A 22584-nucleotide genomic window follows, 5' to 3' on the forward strand; every position below is an offset into this window, starting at 1 on the left:
GTGTTTCATAGAGTGTGGTACCCCCCCCCCAAGGATATTCAAAAGGTTTTTATGGGGTACAAAGTGCTTTTTTTAAATGCTGATTACATTTTTATAGCTTTTATTTTTTGTTGCCATATCATCACAGATAAGTACAAGTTTATTCTATAATTAATTTTACAATAACTAAAGAATCTAAAGTAAGTTATAAACAAAATGTGTGGCATGTATCGACTGACTTCCATTAGTGCTGCTTCTGCTTGATGATATGATTGCACTTCAACCACATGGTTTGAACTGCTTGAATTAAAAGTTTAAATTCAAATAGTTTTTGAATCAAGCAATCAAAATTATCCACTAAATTTCCTTAAATCTCTTCACTAAATCTAGTATATGCATATTGTATTCGTATAACTAAAATGTATTTAATAATTTTAAAAAATGTTTCACATGTTTGTATTTATTATAGCTCAGATGTTAAAAAATGAATACCTTTTGTAATTATTAATGTTTGAATGAAATATAACTTCTCCCAAATTGCCTTTATTTGAGAGGAGTGTATACGCTGGTGTTACTAAACTTTTAAAAAGGGGTACACAAATAATTAAAGTTTAGGAAACAATCATCTATGCCATAAATTTAAAATCATAGCCAGATAATTGGGAAACAGAGATTCTGTCCACTTGACCAACCAGGCTACCATCTTAGTTCTAGCAAAGACTATGAATTATGTGATTCTCATGTCTGCATGTTTTTGTAGTATGATAACATTTCATTGTTTTATTTTTAATTGAGTTTCTTTATTTGGTCAGGTTTCTTTCATGCAGTGGAAAACCTGAAATCTCTTATTTTAACTTGTGCTGCTGTGGAGAGGCATTTGGATGTAGAATCAGCTGTATCTCTGTCAATGTTAGAAGCTAAATTTCAGGTATTTATTTATGAATGTTAGCATTTTATTGTAAAAAAAAAGTTCTCATTTATTTATTTGAAGATACATAATAACTGTTATTAGTTCATAATTATGATAAAAATATTAGTACACAGAAGCTGAGTTTGTATAGCATCAACATCAAATGTATACAGAATTATCAATATATAATATACCTGAAAAGAAGTAATTTTTTCATTCATATGATACCCTAGCATAAGCAAATAGTAAAAGTCTGTGCACAACTAGTTATGAAAAGTTTTTTTATAATTAGCTGTTTGTATACCAGGAAAAGTTAACTTGCCACCAGTAGCCATAAGCATTTTATAATGCAGAGCTCCTAGGAAGTATTTATTATTGAAGCATGAAGACTCGATTTTTTTGCTTGGAAAGTGATTACTCAGTAAATAGGTTGCCAGAGGCAGTTTTGAATGCATTTGTCAGTGAATGAATTTTATGGGAGAGGTACGATGAGTCTGGAAACCATAGCGATGACTATATTATTATGTTGGAGGTTTAATGGATTATTTACAACACTCAAAAAGAATTAAAATAGAATTTAATACTTCCTATATTTCGTCCTAGTCACTAGGACATCTACGGGGATTACAAAGACAATTAATGTAACATGCACACAAAAACTTACAATACTAAGCCCAACCACGTGGGTGACAATAAAGTCCTATCTAGGTGGAGCGCCCTCTAAGGGCAGTTGTAGGCGGCCTGGAATGTAAGGTGGGACCTCTGGTGATGACTGTTTCCCAAATCTTCGGAAGCTTAATGCAACCGTATTTGTTAAGATTTGGTTGGTTTTTGAGAGCTGCTGCTGCTTCTAGGAAAAGTCTCTCTTTCTTGAATTTGCTGTGGTGGAGCATGGTGGTTTTCTTCCATGATACTCTGTGGGTGGTGTCCAAAACATGGTCAGCCAAACCTGAATGGCCATAGTTGTGTTTAACGATGTAAGACTTGTGTTCCTCTAGGCGGATGGATGCTGATCTGCCTGTCTGTCCAAAGTACGCAAGCTTACAGGCACAGGGTACTTTGTAAACTCCAGGCAGAGAGAGAGGAGGGAGCTGATCTTTCGTAGAACGGATAAAGGTAGCCAGTTTGCGGTAGGGCTTATATGTTGTATGTAGGTTATACTTTTTTAGTATCTTGGCTATTTTTTCCGAAGTACCACGGATGTAGGGTATGGTGATGGCATTTTTAAATTCTTGTTGACGAGAGGGATGGGGAATGGGGGGGGAAATTGATTATTTTTTTGATGCTGTGTTCGCTGTAGCCATTGGAGAGGAAAGTTCTGTGTATGTGGTTAAGCTCAGTAGAGAGGGTGGTTCCACTGGAACAAAGATTGTGGGCTCTCTTGGTAAGGGTTTTAATGATGCCATATTGTTGTGAGGGGTGGTGGTGGGAGAGTTTGTGAATGTATCTGCCTGTGTGTGTGGGTTTTCTGTATACAGTGAAGGCAAGTGTATCATTAGGCATGTGCGTGACTAAGGTGTCTAGGAAGGGTAAACAATTGTTCTTTTCCTTTTCCATAGTAAACTGGATTCTTGGATGTAGGCTATTGAAATGACCAAGGAAGGAATCTAATGTGTCTGGGCCATGAGGCCAAATAGAGAGCACATCATCTACATATCTTAGCCAGATAGAAGGTTTGAGTGGGGCTGAGTCTATGGCTCGTTTTTCGAAATCTTCCATATAGAAATTGGCAAGGGGGGGTGAGAGGGGGGGAGCCCATGGCGGTTCCCTCTATCTGCTTGTAGATTTTGTTATTCCAAGCGAAATACCCAGAGTTGATGGCAAAGGAAAAGAGATCTAAGATGTCAGAGGGAAAAACGTTTTCTAAGAGAGATAAAGTGTCAGTTAGGGGAATATTGGTAAACAAGGAGGAGATATCAAAGCTTACTAATATGTCTGTATTATTCAAGGTTAAATTTTCTGTGAGGGCTTTAAAGTGGGTCGAGTTTTTTATATAGGAAGCAGAATTTCCTGTGAGGGGGGACAGAGAGTTTGCCAGCTGTTTAGACAGTCTGTAACAAGGTGCATTGGTGGCATCTACTATAGGCCTGAGTGGGGAATTAGGTTTGTGGATTTTTGGTAAACCGTATATTCGGGGGGGACGGGAGCGGAAAGGTTTAAGTTTTTTCGTGACGTCGGGGGGCCAGGAGGTTACTTTTTTAAGTAAGATTTTTAATTTCTTAACTTGCGTTTTTGTGGGGTCGTGTTCTAGCGGGATGTAGGTAGCGCGATCGCGGAGGATAATGTTCATTTTACGATTATATTCGCTGGTATTAAGGACAACTGTGGCATTACCTTTATCCGCTCTGGTGATGACGATACTTTTTTCTTTGCGTAGTTTCTGGAGAGCCAAGCGTTGGGAATAAGATAAGTTACTTTTTGGAGGCGAAGAGTGAACGAGGATGTTGGCAACGTCGAGTCTGATATTGTTGGCTACCTCCGACGGTAAGCGACCGATCCCCCGTTCGACGTTAACCATTACATCGAGTACCGGCACTTCTTTAGGGGCGACGGCAAAATTACTGCCGAGGCAAAGGGCGCTGACGGCATCATCGTTGAGCCTTTTGGACGAGAGGTTTATTACTGTCTGGAGCGGTTGAATTTGTGGTTGTGGTTTGTCTTTAACCAGGTTGTTGTATTTCTTGACGTGTTTGTTTTTTATTTTCTGAAATTCTCTCTGTGCGGAAGTTTCCGAAATGTCAGAGAGAATCGACCAAAGTTCATGGTTAAGAACGGTGGAGAGCTCTGCTTGTAAGGAGCCAATGGCGGCGTTCGTCACTGCGAGGGCGGCACGAGCAGAGGCGATTTGCTCGCGTAGTAATGCTAAGCTGGCACGTTTGTATATCCGGAGTGCTTTTTTAGAATGGAAATTGATCTTCATTTTAACACATTTCGGTATCACTCTTGTGTCCCGACATCTTTTTAAAAAGGCCAGTCTATTTAGTTGTCTAGATAGTCGTAGTTTGGACTTACCGTATTGCTTGGATTTGCGTGCTAACTCTTCTCCATGGATGATTAGAATTCTTGTGTACTCCTTGTGTAAGCCTCTACACAAGAGGACTATATTATTAATAATATAGGCATCTCTGTGGAGTCCAAAGATTTGATAGGGAAGGTCATTGTCCATACAATGCCTATTATAATCATAGTTCTTCTGTAAAAGTCACTGAGTGCTAAAACATTCAAGGCTACCTATGGCAGCCATCATTGATTTGCCACTATGATGAAAGAAAGAGTCTAGTTTTCATGGCCTTCCTAACCACACAACTTCCAGGAGTGATCTATTGTTCTGTCCCCTCGTGTTAAGTATCAAAAAATTTCTTTTGCATCATATTCCATTCTCAATCCATTAGTAGCTTATAGCATATGTTAGTAACTTATATCAACTAAATTTATAACCTACAAATTTTCAATCTACTCATATAGAGAGCACTCTGCAGACATATCACCACTGGGTCATTTGTCTATAGATTCTCTTCACCACTTCTTCGGTACAAGAAATTCAAATAGCCAAATTGAGCATATCAGTCCAGATGCATTTGTATCAAATTCACATCTATAAAAATGGATAATAATTTCCTTATCCCTGCTTGTTGGTATGTGTTTCAGTGTCCAAGTGAGCTATTTTGAGCTATTTTGCCCACTTTTGCAATATACTCTATGAATTCTCCTTCCTGTCCTCCATTATCCCTAAATCCTTAGTCTCATCAATCTTGTGCAGTTCACTTCATGTATTTAAATATTCAAGTGAACTTGTGAGTTATTTTGTCCACTTTTATAATATGTGCTCTGCTGACCTACCTTTCCATCATCATCCTCAAATCCATAACTTCATCAGTCTTGTGTATCTCATTTCACAGATTACACAGGTTATAATCTTTTCATCCTAAAATACCTAACCTCAACTACTTTAGCTGGGAGATCAATGTCCTTTGAGACCCCTGTCCCACTTATTTGCAGGCCTGAAGTGGCTTGAAAAGGTTCCATGTTTGGTCTCTAAAGCAAGGTTTCTAGATTATGTAAAAAATAAATAAAACATACAAAATTAATAAAAAAAAATAGGAAAAAATTCTTAGCCCACACCATAGTATTAATATACTGTAGGTTTACAACCTTTTGTGAGTGAGAATCACTTAAAAATTTAGATTCGTTAAACAGGTATCAATTTTCTTTGGTCTGCACTCTCAATATATTTAAATTATCTTGCAGGACCTTTACATTACCTTTATTATCTATTGCCCTTCCTAGTTTAGCATCATCAGCAAACTCCAAATATCAGCATATTATCCCACATTATGGTGGAAGGTCATGCTATTTGGCTGTTAGTATATGAAAATTATGCCTTCTGTCACTAAGTTACTCTTTAATATCTTCAAGAGTTTTGTTTCTTGCCAAGTTAAGGTTCAACCAAGTTAAGGTTGAAAATGCTCTATGGAAATGGCTCTCACCATGGGCAATGTACCTGTTTTCATTATGTGTGCTGTCAGCAACTTAAGACATATTTGGCTGCTTTTAGTATAAAAATTAGATTAATTTTTTTGCATTATAATCCTCAATGATGATGGTTGTTGTTTGGTATTATTCTGTCAACTGTTTTTTACTATTTCATAAAAGTCATAATTTGTCTCGTCTGCATATATTCTGTTAATGTATGTACATTGATTCTTATTATAAAAATAATCTTAATTATCATGAAAAAATTACATGCAAAGAACTTCATCTGCATACTTTTATTGTATGCATGCATTTGAGTAAATTTGGATGAAACAGGAATATACAGTTGACTCTCACTGTAGCAAACGTGTATGGACAACAGGATAGTTTGTTTTATTGGATACCTTGCTTTACTGAATTTTCTTTAGAATATCATTGTGCGTATGGGGACTTAACTCAGGACGTTATGGTAATTTGTTTACTTTTTGCCAAGTGCAACACATGCCCATTTTATGGAAAGTTTGCTACAGAATGCTCAAGGATATAATGTCCTTGATGAATTTGTGCATCATCCATTTCCATTAAAATTATCTTCTCCATATAAGATATAGAATATTCAAGATTATTCTAATATATTTCTGACGAATGGCTGTAGAAACATAGTGTGTTGTTTTGGCTATGCTTGATCACCTGTAGTTTGCATTGATGATAATGGCAGAGTGTGAGCTTTGTCTTTGGACATTGTCACAGCAGTGATATCTGAATGGGAGAGATAGAAATGCACTGGTTAGCCTTTGCAAGAGGTGAGTTTCCAATTTTCTGCATTGTACAATTTTGAAATCAGATGGATTTGTTTTTGGTTGTTGTGTACTTCAGTGCAAGTGGGGAATGAAGCTGAACTTGCTATGCTAAAAAAATTTTTTTTTTCTTGAATTGCCTTGTTATTTGCATAGTTATTGCAAAATCAGAGTTTGGATGTTGGGCAGGAATTTTGAATGGAATGGTGAATAATGGGGGTGCTTAAGGGTCAAAGCAGTATAACTGAGAGGAGACCTCCACATAGCCAATCCTCACCTTCTCGTAGTGCACCCTGTTGGGTATCTACTTGGATACTGAACGAACGAGGATGGGCTGGCAATTTGGGATTTAGCCGACCAAATTGTATTCTTATTGGTTAAACCAAAATAAAAAATGATGGTACAACATGACAAAATTTCATGCCGGCTGGGACGTCGCCGGTTAAACAAGACCCCCCGTTGTTTTCGCCAGGGAACCAGGGTGAACAGCGAAAAGTCAGCTACTGGAACAAATCTGAAAACAAATCCCAACTCAACATCACCATCGTTAAAGATCGGTACTATCAACGTAAGAAGCCTGAATTGCAAAGAAATGGAGCTAGCTGAGGAATTAGATAAGTACCAGATCGACATAATAGGGGTGACTGAAACAAAAAAGACCAAAACTGGTGAGATCTTTCTGAGCAATAAATACAAAATGTTATATTCAGGCAATGACAATCAAGGAAAAGAAGGAGTAGCCATAGTATTCAACACAAAATACAAGGCTAATCTTCTTGAATGGCAGTCAGTCTCAAGTAGAGTAATGTGGGCAAATATGAAAATGGGGAACTGGACAATGAGACTTATTTGTGCCTATGGTCCCACAGAAGGTTCTACTAAGGTAGAAGTGGAGGAATTTTTTTGACGCTTTAAAAAAGCAACTGACACAATGAAAAAGGAAAAGTTGGTCCTTGTTGGGGATCTAAATAGCAGAGTAGGAAATGATTGTGAGACATACAAAAATATTTTGGGAAAATTTGGAGAAAAGAGCAAAGCTAATAATAATGGCAAATATCTGTTGGATTTCTGCTGAGGACATGGACTGGTCCACAAAAATGTGCACAAATTCACATGGAGAGAAGAGGCTAGGAATAAGAAAAGTCTCATTAACTATGTTATTGTTGATAGTGATGTTTTCTCCCTGGTGCAGGACACCAGAGTGTACAGAGGATTTGAAACTGGAAGTGATCACTATTTAGTCTTGAGCATGATAAAATTGAATTTCATATTGAAAAGAATAACATGTAAGAAAGTTTTAAAGCGAATAAAAGTTGAGCAGCTCTCAGATGTGAACTGTAGACTAAAATACACAAAGATTATTGAAGAAAAAATGAAAGAGTTTGAGAACAGGAATCAAACCTTGGATACTCAGTGGCAAACTCTGAAGAAAACATTGATTGATTCTGCCAGAGAGGCATGTGGTGAGGTTTTCTGCAAGGATAAAAAAATCAGAACTCCCTGGTGGACACAGGAAGTTAAAGAGGCAGTGAAGGAAAAGAAGAAAGCATATCAAAAGTTCCTATCAAATAAGTCAGCTTGTGCTCTTAGAGAATATAGAGACAAATGCATGAATGCTAAACACTGTGTAAAACTAGCTAAACAAAAGTCATGGGAGGACTTTGGCAAGAATATAGAAAATAAATATCAAGAAGGTGGCAAAATATTCTGGAGGTTGTTCAAGGAATGGAGGAAAGAGTGCTGTGAAAGGAGTTAGAGATGATAAAGGTGACATGAAAACGAGAGAAAAAGATATCCTTGAAGTATGGAGTAATTACTTTGAAAAACTGCTAAATGAAACAAGCAGTGATGACAGCACAGTGGTAAAAAACACTGCCCAGGCATGCAGGCAGGAATACATATCCATACTTGAAGTAGAAAAAGCCATCAAAGGCTTGAAATGTGGAAAGGCAGCTGGAGTAGATGATATTCGACCAGAGATGCTGAAGTATGGTGGTATAAAAGTGGCTGCACTGCATAGTTCAGAAAGCCTGGACAGAGGGACAAATTCCCGATGATTGGAGTACAGCTCTCATAGTACCCATATATAAAAAGGGAAATAAAACTGAATGTGAGAATTACAGAGGTATTTCCCTACTGAGTGTTCCTGGCAAGATCTATGCAAGTATACTTGAGAGACAGTTGAGAAGAATTGTGGAAGAAAAGCTTGGTGAAGAACAAGCTGGATTCAGGCCAAACAGAGGCTGTCAGGATCAGATCTTCACTTTACGACAAATAGTCGAGAAAGCATGGGAATATAACAAAAATCTGTATTTAAGTTTTGTCGATTTGGAAAAGGCATATGATAAGGTGCCAAGAGAGAAACTGTTCAATACGCTGCAGTTATATGGTGTCAATGGGGCATTATATCAAGCAATACTTAGTCTTTATTTGAGTTGTGAGTCAGCAGTTAGAATTGAAGGAAGTACAGGAAGATGGTTTAATGTTAATTCTGGTGTGAGACAAGGATGTACATTATCCTGTCTGTTATTCATTATGTATATGGATCACATTATGAAGGAAAGTGGTATTAAACATGATATCAAAATTGGAGATGTTAATGTCAGCTCTTTGCTTTATGCGGGTGATGTTATACTTCTAAATAAATCCGCTACAAGTCTGCAAGATTCTCTGACTAAATTGAATAGCTGTTGTAATAGATATGGTATGAAGGTCAGCAATAAAAAGACAAAGATAATGAAAATATGCAGAATCATTGAAAATGTCAACTGTGTTGTGAATGGAGAACCTGTGGAACAAGTAAAACATTTCAGCAACTTAGGCACGATTTTTACTGAAGATGGTAAATTAAATATAGAAATAGACAACAGAATCAGCAAAGCTGGTATGGTGGGAAGTCAGTTGAATAAATTCATATGGAATAAGAGAGAAATTGGTGGAACACTAAATTAGCTGTATACAAGACAGTGTTCAAACCAGTTTTAACTTACAGATCTGAGAGCTGGGTCAGAAGTAGAACACTTGACCAAAGACTAGAGACTGCAGATATGAGAGTCCTGAGAAAGATTATAGGCGTGAACAGATGGCATCAATGGCAATATCATATTAAAAACGAGGATATTAGGAAAGAACCTGACATTGTCAGCATCCAGGAATGTGTTAGCAGAGCTAATCTCAGGTGGTATGGTCACCTAAACAGAATGGCCGAGGAAAGATTAGCAAAACAAGTGTTCTCTTCCAGGTTGGCAGCAAAACGACCCAGAGGAAGACCAATATATAGGTGGATTGATACGGTACAAAGTGCCTTAGATGATAGAAATATAAGATCTGATAATGTTGGAGTCTTGACAAGTAACAGATTGATTTGGAGGAAAATTGTAGATAGGAAGTTAGTAATGATATAATTTTTTCATGTAGTACTATTATGTCCTCTACACCTCTTGTGGGTACATGGCAGGAATTCGATGATGATGGTGAATAATGGTCTTCATTCTGAATGGATAATATTCATAACTTGATCAGAGGAAGTATTTGGATCTCAAGCCCAGGAAAAACAGTAATATGACTGTGGAAAGGAGGAGTAAAGTCCCACCATCTGTCTCATGTTTTTATTATGTGAATCTCACCTGTGGTTTGCGTTATTGAGAGAGAGGAGATAGAAATGAAAACCAGTTAAGAAACGATCAAGGATGTTGGGTGATTGGAGAGAGTGTCTGGTATTCTGTTTGGTACATGAGTGATTTCCATTAGATCATTGCTTCATTGCTTTCAAGATATATTGAAATATTTCAAATATTTCAATATATCTTCCTAGCTTAGTCACTGGACTTGAAGTTCCACTCCAATTCAGCTCACCAAGGGAATGTTCTGTGAAATGTACACACTGCATCATTCCCTTTTCAGAGACTGTTGGACCTTGCAGAAATCAATGCTACAGATTCACACTATCATTTTTGGTGTGAATCTTCATAAGCATGCATTTTCATATTCCCGAAAATGCATGCTTATGAAGAATCATGCCTTTATAGAAATCGTTGTTACTTTGAATATGAAATGTTTTTTATTTTTAAATTTCATTGATTTCAAAACTTTGTTGTATTACAATTTCCATTTGTAGAGAATAAAAGTTGGTTTATCTGTGTGTATAACAGTGAGACTGCCAATTAGGAATCTTTGATAAAATTTGCCTATCCTTTTGGTTTAAATCAGGCCAGTTTGGTATCTGAAATTTACAAAATGATACAAATTAGTATTATTTCTGAGCCTCCATGGACCCGCATGAAGTCAAACTCTTCCAGACCACAATACATATCATAGAAGCCGCCGTAGTGCAATTGGAAGAACAGAGGAACATTGTGCCCTTTGATTGGAAAAGACCTGGGTTCGATTCTCGTCCTGATGAGGGGAATGCTTGTATGGCCTTTTTCAGTTAAAAGTGAGTTAGCTGATCTGATATAGTGGTAGCAGGGACTTTTTCTTCCAAAAACTCGGATTTTTGATCCCACATGCAGACAAATCGGCCTTCAGAACACGTGCAATTTACAGACAAGACATACTGTTGTTGGTGATGATGGACGATAGATGCTGTTGATGGTAGTAGTAGTGGAGAGGATGAGATGTATTTAGCAAAGTAGAGTAGTGTGCCCTCCCATGATGAGCCCTTGGACTCCCTGGAGGTGTCACATAATAATAATAATGATATCATACCTAGCCTTCCATGTATAGGATTGATAAAAAAAAAATAAATTTGCCACATATCTTGCAATTCATTCTACTCATTTACTACTTGCCGAGTGAGAGAGAGAAAATGTGATGAGGAAACATTAGAATGTTTACTTATCACAGTTAAGTAAAAAAAAGATTAAGTTTCTGTTCACAGTAATCCATATGTCTTGATTAATCCTGTATCCAGTTGTCACCTCTTTATCCATACTACAAAGGGGTTGAGTTCATGGCTTTATTGAATATGATGTGACCTAAGATTGTTGGCATTAGTAAAACCTTGCTATCAGAATCAGATATGGTAACTGGGATCAAGTGTACTATTTTAAGGAATGACAGAAGAGATAGGAGAGGAGGAGAAGTACTACTGCTGATGACTATCAGATGACTAAAGTCCACTTAGCATAGAAATGCAAGAACACGATGATGGTAACAATGTCCCTTTAGTGGTGAGTTTAAGTCTACCTGGTGTGAAGTGGAGGTTAACAGAATAAAATATATGGTGGGATGTTGATGGAGACCTGGCAGCTCAGTTGCAGGAGAAAAAGAAATGCATTGCCAATTTATCCTTATGGGTACCAAACGAGCAATCATTATGGGTGACTTTAATTTTCCAAACATCGATTGGTATAAGAGAAATCTTGTGATAAGAAAGAAGAGGAATTTATTGAATTGATGTGAGACAACTTTCTCAAGCAACATGTAAAAGAAGGAACTCGAGTTCAAAGAGTTGGATTTGCTCATAGCATCAGAAGAGGGGTCTCTGTCAAGAATATGGCTATTTTACCACCAGTTGGTGACAGTGATCATACTGTGCTTTCTTGGGAAGTATCTAATTGTATTGATGCTCCAATTAGAACATGCTGAACTACAAAGATGGAAATTATGTTCAACTTAGGAGAATGCTATTTTTGGTGCCATGGTATCTGTTACTGAATGGGAAAAATATCAGCAATGCATGGGAATCTTGAAAAAGTGCTTATATGAGGTAGTATCTGAATGTATCCTTAGTGTTCGAAGAATAAATAGGTTAGGAGTAAAATGGATGTGCAACCTTATTAACCAAGAGATTCACAAGAAGAAGGCAATGTGGAAACAATATCGTGAGAATAAGAGTGAGAGGAGTTATGAAATATATAAAGCTCAGACCAGAAAAGTAACGAGTATTGTGTGGAAAGCTAAATCAGAGTATGAAAAGAAATTAGCCATGCAAGCCAAAGGCATTTCAAAAGAATTTTATCGTTATGCTGCAAGTAAAAAAAATAATGAATGTGAAAGAATAACTTATTGAATGCAGGTGGTACTCGAGTGTCGGAAGCTAATGAGATTGTTCAGTTAATGAGTGCTCACTTTGCTAAGATTTATCAACCAGGTATATGTAACACGGTGCACATTGCTACTGCTATGTTGGATAAAGAGTTAGCGGTTCAAAATGAGGTTGAAGAGTTGTAGCATAACCTGGATAAGAATTTGTCAATAGGGACAGATGGAATATCAGCCCGTTTGCTAAAGAAATGTTCAGTAGAATTGACAAGGCCTTTCACATGTTTGTATAACTTGAGTCTCAGCTCAGGAATGATACCACAGGAATGGAAGGAATGTATGATAGTTCCATTGTACAAGAGTGGTGCAAAAACTACTGACTTATCAGTATCTCTGGTGTTGGTAGTGAAGATTTTAGAGAAGTTGGTAAGAACTGACATACAGAAATGGATAGACAGCAAGCTATATCTGCAAGGAGCAGCAGGGGTTTACTAAAGGAAAATCATGTTTTAGCAATTTGCTCATATTTTATAACAATGTTACAGCCAAGTTGGATAAAGGGAATGGATACACTATAATAATATTGGATTTTTCTAAGGCATTTGATAGGATACCACACAAAAGGCTGTTTCATAAAACTGGAGAATATGGGATTGGAATATAAACTCTTGACTTGGATCAGGGAATGGTTGACAGACATATCAAAAAATGGTATACAGTGGGTGTAAATCTGCCAGATTTAAGGCGACTCGTAGGTGTACCTCAGGGTTCAGTCTTTGGGCGATTATTGTCCATTCTATATATTAATGACATCAGGCAGGGTCATCAGCAAACAATTACACATCAGATGTGTAATTGTTTGCTGATGATTTGAAGATAGGCAGGGCAATGGGATGCTACTGATATTCAGCACTTACAAAATTATTTAAATAGGTTGGAAAATTAGGAAAACGAAAATGGCTGTCAGTTTAACGTTAATAAGTGTAAAGTTATGCACTTTGGAATGATGAGATTTTCAGCTGCACATTATATTATTATTATTATTATTCGTGATACCTCCAAGGAGTCCGAAGACTCATCACGGGAGGACACCTATTGTACAACTCTCCATCTCCACCACTACACCGAACTTCTACTACCAATCACCAACATCAGCGCCATCTACTGGCCACCACCACCACAGCTAGTATTTTTTGTCTGTAAATTGCGTGTTCTGAAGAGTCAATTTGTCTGTATGCGGGATGAAAAACCAGAGTTTCCGGGAGAAAAAACCCTGCTACCTCCGTATGAGATCGGCTAACTCACCTTCGATTGAAAAACGTCGATATAAAAATTTCTCCCGTCATGACAAGAATCGAACTTAGGCCTTTTCCAATCGAAGGGCGCAATGTACCGTCATTCTTCCAATTGCGCTACGGAGGCGCATGTTAGCGAGACTATGCTACAAGAAACTGAGGAGGCAAGGGATCTTGGCATATTGGTGGATAGGAATTTGAAGTTGCAAATACAACTCAGAGGATAATTACAATGTTGAAGCGAACCTTGACATCTAAGAATAAGGAAATCATTTTGCCTCTTTATAAGGCTTTGATAAGACCATACCTTGATTATTGTGCACAGATTTGGTCTCCCGAGTTCCAAGAGAATGAAGAAGCTGTGGAAAGGGTGCAAAGAAGAGTTACAAAGATTATATCCAGATTATGGGAAAGAAATTATGAGGGGGCATAATGGAATAAAGGAATCAATGTGGATTACAGATTCTGATTAACAGGAGAAAGAGGGATGATATGATAGGTGTCTAGAAACTTTTGAATGGGTGTTATAGGATATCGTCTGAATGAAATTTTTCGTTATATGGATGGTGGGGAGAAAACGCAGGGGGGGGGGGCATCCATGGTGCATGCACAGTGCTACTGTTACATTGGATGAAGAGTTAGAGGTTCATGAGAATGAAGTTGAGCTGTTGCATAACCTGGATAAGAATATGTCAACTGGGACAGATGGAATATTAGTCTGTTTGCTAAAGGAATGTTCAGCTGAATTGACTAGGCTTTTCACACTTTGTATAACTTAAATCTCAGCTCAGGAATGATACCACAGGAATGTATGGAATGTATAATAGTTCAAGGGTGGTACAAAAACTAAGGATAAGGAAATCATCATCATCATCATCATCAAATTCCTGCCATGTACCCTCAAGGGGTGTACAGGATATGACAGTACTACATGAAAAAATTACATCATTACTAACTTCCTATCTACAATTTTCCTCCAAATCAGTCTGTTACTTGTCAAGACTTCAACATTATCAGATCTTATATTTCTATCGTCTAAGGCACTTTGTACCGTATCAATCCACCTATATCTTGGTCTTCCTCTGGGTCGTTTTCCTGCCAACTTGGCAGAGAACACTTGTTTTGCTAATCTTTCCTCTCCCATTCTATTCAAGTGACCATACCACCTGAGATTAGCTCTGCTAACGCATTCCTGGATGCTGACAATGTCAAGTTCTTTCCTAATATCCTCATTTTTAATATGATATTGCCATTGATGCCATCTGTTCACGCCTCTAATCTTTCTCAGGACTCTCATATCTGCGGTCTCTAGTCTTTGGTCAAGTGTTTTACTTCTGACCCAGCTCTCAGATCCATAAGTTAAAATTGGTTTGAACACAGTCTTGTATACAGCTAATTTAGTGTTCCGACTAATTTCTTTCTTATTCCATATGAATTTATTCAATTGACTTCCCACGATACCAGCTTTGCTGATTCTGTTGTCTATTTCTATATTTAGTTTACCATCTTCAGTAAAAATTGTGCCTAAGTAGCTGAAATGTTTTACTTGTTCCACAGGTTCTCCATTCACAACACAGTTGACATTTTCAATAATTCTGCCTATTTTCATTGTCTTTGTCTTTTTATTGCTGACCTTCATACCATATCTATTACAACAGCTATTCAATTTAGTCAGAGAATCTTGCAGACTTGTAGCGGATTTATTTAGAAGTATAACATCATCCGCATAAAGCAAAGAGCTGACATTAACATCTCCAATTTTGATATCAGGTTTAATACCACATTCCTTCATAATGTGATCCATATAGATAATGAATAACAGAGGGGATAATGTACATCCTTGTCTCACACCAGATTTAACATTAAACCATCTTCCTGTACTTCCTTCAATTCTAACTGCTGACTCACAACTCAAATAAAGACTAAGTATTGCTTGATATAATGCCCCATTGACACCATATAACTGCAGCGTATTGAATAGCTTCTCTCTTGGCACCTTGTCATATGCCTTTTCCAAATCGACAAAACTTAAATACAGATCTTTGTTATATTCCCATGCTTTCTCGACTATTTGTCGTAAAGTGAAGATCTGATCCTGACAGCCTCTATTTGGTCTGAATCCAGCTTGTTCTTCACCAAGCTTTTCTTCCACAATTCTTCTCAACCGTTTCTCAAGTATACTTGCATAGATCTTGCCAGGAACACTCAGTAGGGAAATACCTCTGTAATTCTCACATTCAGTTTTATTTCCCTTTTTATATATGGGTACTATGAGAGCTCTACTCCAATCATCGGGAATTCGTCCCTCTGTCCAGGCTTTCTGAACTATGCAGTGCAGCCACTGTAGGACTCTTATACCACCATACTTCAGCATTTCTGGTCGAATATCATCTACTCCTGCTGCCTTTCCACATTTCAAGCCTTTGATGGCTTTTTCTACTTCAAGTATGGATATGTATTCCTGACTGCATGCCTGGTCAGTGTTTTTTATCACTGTGCTCTCATCACTGCTTGTTTCATCTAGCAGTTTTTCAAAGTAATTACTCCATACTTCAAGGATATCTTTTTCTCCTGTTTTCATTTCACCTTTATCATCTCTAATTCCTTTTACAGCACTCTTTCCTCCATTCCTAAGCTTCTTCAACAACCTCCAGAATATTTTGCCACCTTCTTGATATTTATTTTCTATATTCTTGCCAAAGTCCTCCCATGACTTTTGTTTAGCTTTCTTACATTTGTCTCTGTATTCTGTAAGAGTAAAAGCTGACTTATTTGCCAGGAACTTTTGATATGCTTTCTTCTTTTCCTTCACTGCCTCTTTAACTTCCTGTGTCCACCAGGGAGTTCTGATTTTTTTATCTTTGCACACAACCTCTCCACATGCCTCTCTGGCAGAATCAATCAATGTTTCCTTCAGAGTTTGCCACTGAATCTCCAAGGTTTGATTCCTGTTCTCAAACTCTTTCATTTTCTTTTCAATAATATTTCTGTATTTTAGTCTACAGTTCACATCTGAGAGCTGCTCAACTTTTATTCGCTTTAAAACTTTCTTACATGTTATTCTTTTCAGTATGAAATTCAATTTTAACTTGCTCAAGACTAAATAGTGATCACTTCCAATTTCAAATCCTCTGTACACTCTGGTGTCCTGCACCAGGGAGAAAACATCACTATCAACAATAACATAGTCAATGAGACTTTTCTTATTCCTAGCCTCTTCTCTCCATGTGAATTTGTGCACATTTTTATGTTGGAACATGGTGTTAGTAATAACCAGTCCATGTCCTGAGCAGAAATCCAACAGATATTTGCCATTATTATTAGCTTTGCTCTTTTCTCCAAATTTTCCCAAAATATTTTTGTATGTCTCACAATCATTTCCTACTCTACTATTTAGATCCCCAACAAGGACCAACTTTTCCTTTTTCATTGTGTCAGTTGCTTTTTCTAAAGCCTCAAAAAATTCCTCCACTTCTACCTTAGTAGAACCTTCTGTGGGACCATAGGCACAAATAAGTCTCATTGTCCAGTTCCCCATTCTCATATTTGCCCACATTACTCTACTTGAGACTGACTGCCATTCAAGAAGATTAGCCTCGTATTTTGTGTTGAATACTATGGCTACTCCTTCTTTTCCTTGATTGTCATTGCCTGAATATAACATTTTGTATTTATTGCTCAGAAAGATCTCACCAGTTTTGGTCTTTTTTGTTTCAGTCACCCCTATTATGTCGATCTGGTACTTATCTAATTCCTCAGCTAGCTCCATTTCTTTGCCATTCAGGCTTCTTACGTTGATAGTACCGATCTTTAACTCTGGTGATGTTGAGTTGGGGTTTGTTTTCAGATTTGTTCCAGTAGCTGACTTTTCGCTGTTCGCCCTGGTTCCCTGGCGAAAACAACGGGGGCCTTGTTTAACCGGGCGACGCCCCAGCCGGCATGAAATTTTGTCATGTTGTACCATCATTTTTTATTTTGGTTTAACCAATAAGAATACAATTTGGTCAGCTAAATCCCAAATTGCCAGCCCATCCTCGTTCGTTCAGTATCAAAGTAGATACCCAACAGGGTGCACCACGAGAAGGTGAGGATTGGACATTAGGTCAGAAGCCCTGGTCGGTTCTCCGCATTCCTTTAAAGGCTATGTGGAGGTCTCCTCTCAGTTATACAGCTTTGACCCTTAAGCACCCCATTTTGCCTCTTTATAAGGCTTTGATAAGATCACACCTGGATTATTGTGCACAGATTTGGCCTTCATCAGCAAACAGCTGAATATCTCCTCTCTTATCTTGATCTATATCATTAAGTTTGTTTGCAGACAAGAAAGGGGTAAGAGCTAGGTTGTTCTTTCACAGAGAAGTGAGTAAGTGGAATAGTTTGCCTTTAGGGGTAGCGAGTGCATGTAGTGTGAATGAAATTAACAAAAGGTATGGCAGCTAGTTTAGGTGATTTATGGCCTCCCTCAATGAGTCCTTGACTCCTTATAGGTCTTAGATGGTAATAATAATAACAAATTATCAGTGTCCTTCTCATTATAGCAGCAGTTTTCTTTGATAACCTTTACTTCTTCCACCTATTCACAATCTCTCCCAAATCCCATCTTCTCCACCTAAGCAAAGTTTCTTTAATACTATACAATACATCTCATTTCATGTTTTCTAGACAAAGTGTTTGACTTTATACTTAGCAACATTGAACAGCTATTCCCATTCATTCATGCCCAAAATACCAACCTATTCTTCATCACATTAGAGCTTCTCAAAATTGCTCTTCCCAGTTTAGCATCTCAGCAAACAGCTAAATATCTCCTCTCAAACCTTGAACTATATCATTGATATAGATTTAGCAGTGGCATTCTCAGAACCTGAAAGCCTGCGATTGTAGTAATAATGAATGACATCATTTGGCATGTGGTGTCAGCCATTCATTCACAAGCAGGCTATGAGGATTCCTAGGTAAATTGTGTTTTCTTGAGGCTTGTGATGGCCATAAGGCATCCATTTAAAAAAGATGAAAAGAAAATAAGAATGGGTACATAGTACACTTTTTAATGATTATCTTGAGCTTGTATGCAATTTTTTTAACTCATAAAATGTTTTCATTATGGTTATCTAATTGATACATATTTATATTTTTTATAGATTAAAAAATGGGGAAAGATTGAATGGGCTCATGATATGGAATTAATGCAAACACTGTCTCGAGTAGCTGCATCTATTTTATTAATTTACCTAAGCAGTGGTTCAACTTCACTTGTGCAAAAAAAGAGGCTTAGTCATCACTAAATTGAGTTGAATTTTTTTTCTTGATGTACTACCATTTGCATTTAGAGAAGAATAAAAACTCTTTTCAAATATTTTTCATTGCCATTTTCTTGTTACACATATTTGCATTATTTCATCATCATCATCAAATTCCTGCCATGTACCCTCAAGGGATGTACAGGATATGATAGTACTACATGAAAAATTTACATCATTACTAACTTCCTATCTACAATTTTACTCCAAATCAGTCTGTTACGTCAAGATTCCAACATTATCAGATCTCATATTTCTATAGTCTAAGGCACTTTTTACCGTATCAATCCATCTATATCTTGGTCTTCCTCTGGGTCATTTTCCTGCCAACCTGGCAGAGAACACTTGTTTTGCTAATATTTCATTGCCCATCCATACCACCTGAGATTAGCTCTGCTAACGCATTCCTGGATGCTGACAACGTCAAGTTTCTTCCTAATATCCTCGTTTTTAATATGATATTGCCATTGATGCTGTTCATGCCTCTAATCTTTCTCAGGACTCTCATATCTGTGGTCTCTAGTCTTTGGTCAAGTGTTTTACTTCTGACCCAGCTCACAGATCCATAAGTTAAAACTGGTTTGAACACTCTTGTATACAGCTAATTTAGTGTTCCAACTATTTCAATTGACATCCTAACATACCAGCTTTGTTGATTCTGTTGTCTATTTCCATATTTAATTTACCATCTTCACTAAAAATCGTGCCTAAGTAGCTGAAACATTTTACTTGTTCCACAAGTTCTCCGTTCACAACGCAGTTGACATTTTCAACAAATCTGCCTATTTTCATTGCCTTTGTCTTTTAATTGCTGACCTTCATACCATATCTATTACAACAGTTATTCAATTTAGTCAGGGAAACTTGCAGACTTGTAGCAGATTTATTTAGAAGTATAACATCGTCTGCATAAAGTAAAGAGCTGATATTAACATCTCCAATTTTGATATCAGGTTTAATACCACTTTCTTTCATAATATGATCCACATAGATAATAAATAACAGAGGGGATAATGTACATCCTTGTCTCACACCAGATTTAACATTAAACCATCTTCCTGTACTTCCTTCAATTCTAAATGCTGACTTACAACTCAAATAAAGACTAAGTATTGCTTGATATAATGCCCCATTGACACCATATAACTGTAGCGTATTGAATAGCTTCTCTCTTGGGTACCTTGTCATATGCCTTTTCCAAATCGACAAAACTTAAATACAGATCTTTGTTATATTCCCACGCTTTCTCGACTATTTGTCGTAAAGTGAAGATCTGATCCTGACAGCCTCTGTTTGGCCTGAATCCAGCTTGTTCTTCACCGAGCTTTTCTTCCACAATTCTTCTCAACCGTCTCTCAAGTATACTTGCATAGATCTTGCCAGGAACACTCAGTAGGGAAATACCTCTGTAATTCTCACATTCAGTTTTATTTCCCTTTTTATATATGGGTACTATGAGAGCTCTACTCCAATCATCGAGAATTCATCCCTCTATCCACACCTTCTGAACTATGCAGTGCAGCCACTGTAAGACTTTTATGCCACCATACTTGCAAATTCAGGGAAGAATGAATATAATATGCCCAAGCAAATAAGGACAACAAATCAGAGTGGGATAGTTAATATAGGCATCAAGGTAGGGTTGGGGCTAATGAGGGTCTTAAATTCATGTACACTAATGCTAGGAATATTAGGAACAAGAAGGAAGAGTTTTTGGCCATGGTTGGCGCTTCCAGACCACAGGTTATTGGTATTAGTGAAACATGGCTGACTGTAGATGATATAACTAGTGGGATTGAATGTGATGGGTATAGTGTGTTCAGGAATGACAGGGAGAATAAAATGGGGGGAGGAGTATTGTTGATGATAGCTGATGAGCTGCAGCCAAGGAGAATAGAAGCTGAATTGCAGGATAGAGAAAAGAGCACATTTGAGGCCATTTGGTGTGAGATTGTGGCTAGCAGAACTAAATATACAATTGGGTGCTGCTAGACCAGGTGATGGAAAAGATGGTGGTGACAGTATGCACAAGCAAATAGAAGAAATGAGTGGAAGGAGGATGATTATTATGGGAGATTTCAACTATGGTCGCATTGATTGGAGCGAGGAGAGGACACACGGGAAAAAGGAATTGGATTTTATGCAGTTATTAAGGGATAACTATCTGCAACAGCATGTAATGGAAAATACTAGGGGTCAGAGAGTGCTTGACCTAGTAATTACATCTGAGGATTTGGCTGTAACAAATATGACCACATTGCCACCAATCGGTGAGAGTGATCATAGGGTCTTGACTTGGGAGGTGGCTAAAGGTGTAGAATTTTCAATTAAGACAAGGTACAAATGGAATTATCGGGCTGGAAAGTATGACAAGCTTAGGAGTTTGATTGGTTCAGTGCCATGGCATGTACAACTGCAAGGACTAGAAGTCGATAGTGCATGGGAGGTAGTTAAGAAGTGTTTGCATGAAGGAATGGCTGACTGTATACCTAGAGTCCGAATAATAAATCAACTAGGGGTTAAATGGATGAATAACACCGTTAAGCTTGAGCTGCAAAAAAAGAAACAACTATGGATGGAATTTAAGAAGAAAGGTGACCGGCAGGCACATGAACGGTATAAAGCGCAGGCCAGAAGGGTAACGAGTGTGGTAAGAAAAGCAAAAAAGGATTACGAAAGAACATTGCCATTCAGGCTAAAGAGAATCCTAAACAGTTTTTTAGATATGTAGCAAGGAAAAGGAAAAATGTACATGGCAGAATGATTTTAAAGAATGCCGATGGTAGGGAGGTAACTGAATCAGTTGATATAGTTGAGTTACTGAGTGAGCACTTTGCAAGAATATATCATCCAGATGGTGACATTGCAGAAACGAATGTACCAGTAGATTATACGGGAATTGTGGTGAATGAAGTGGAGGTGAGTAGTCTATTGCATAACCTCAGTGTCAATACATCTGTGGGATTGGATGGTATACCAGCTTGTGTTGTACAAGAAGCAGCTAAAGAATTGTCAGTACCCTTGACCATTTTGTTTAATTTGAGTCTCAGGTCTGGGTTAGTCCCGAGGGGGTGGAAAGAGGGGAAAATAGTTCCACTGCATAAAGGTGGTTCCAAGACTGCTGTTGTAAATTACCGACCGATTAGCATATCAGGAATCATTGTCAAGGTCTTAGAGAAATTAGTCAAGAAAAGAATACAGGATTGGATAGATGAAAATGGGATATTGTATGGGGGACAACATGGTTTTGTGAAGGGTAGATCATGCCTCAGTAACTTGCTCACGTTTTATAACACAGTGACGGCTGAACTGGATAGGGGTATTGGGTTTCCAGTAATACTACTGGACCTTGCGAAGGCTTTTGATAGGATACCACATAGAACCCTAATCAGTAAACTGGAGCAGATGGGGATAGATATAGGGTTGGTGAGATGGATAGGAGGGTGGTTGAAGGAGAGATACCAGAGAGTGGTTTATTCAGGAGTGCAATCTAAAAGACGGCTTGTGACCAGTGGAGTGCCACAGTGCTCTGTTCTTGGACCACTGCTTTTCAATTTGTTCATCAATGATATAGGAAAGGATTTGAGAGGAAGTGTTCACGTGTTTGCTGATGATTCAAAGTTGGGTAGAGCAATTATGAGTGCACAGGATGTCAAAATTTTACAGGATGATTTGGATAGTTTGGAGGACTGGGCTAGGAAAAATGGATGTCAATTTAATGTGCCAAAGTGTAAGGTTATGCACTTTGGGATGAAAAGAATAGCAGCAGTATATCGCATTGGTGGAACCATACTCCAGGAGATTGATGAGGCCATGGATTTGGGAGTGTTGGTGGATAGGGAATT

The 22584-nt window shown here is 37.8% G+C and overlaps 1 protein-coding gene across 1 annotated transcript in view; it reads left to right on the plus strand.

Annotated features, from left to right (window-relative positions):
- Positions 1-18797, plus strand: part of l(2)k14505 (ATP synthase mitochondrial F1 complex assembly factor 2 homolog l(2)k14505) — a 116990-nt gene extending 98193 nt beyond the window's left edge. The window contains exons 7-8 of the mRNA XM_090407318.1: positions 792-907; positions 18581-18797. Of these exons, the coding sequence (XP_090263444.1) occupies positions 792-907; positions 18581-18724 (260 nt within the window). The 3' untranslated portion in view covers positions 18725-18797. The remainder of the gene's footprint in view (positions 1-791; positions 908-18580) is intronic.
- Positions 18798-22584: the final 3787 nt, after the last annotated feature.

Source organism: Typopeltis vanoorti, chromosome 17, assembly GCF_054136105.1.
Source record: "Typopeltis vanoorti isolate ZY-2024b chromosome 17, IOZ_Tvanoo_1.0, whole genome shotgun sequence".
Classification (NCBI taxonomy): domain Eukaryota; kingdom Metazoa; phylum Arthropoda; class Arachnida; order Uropygi; family Thelyphonidae; genus Typopeltis; species Typopeltis vanoorti.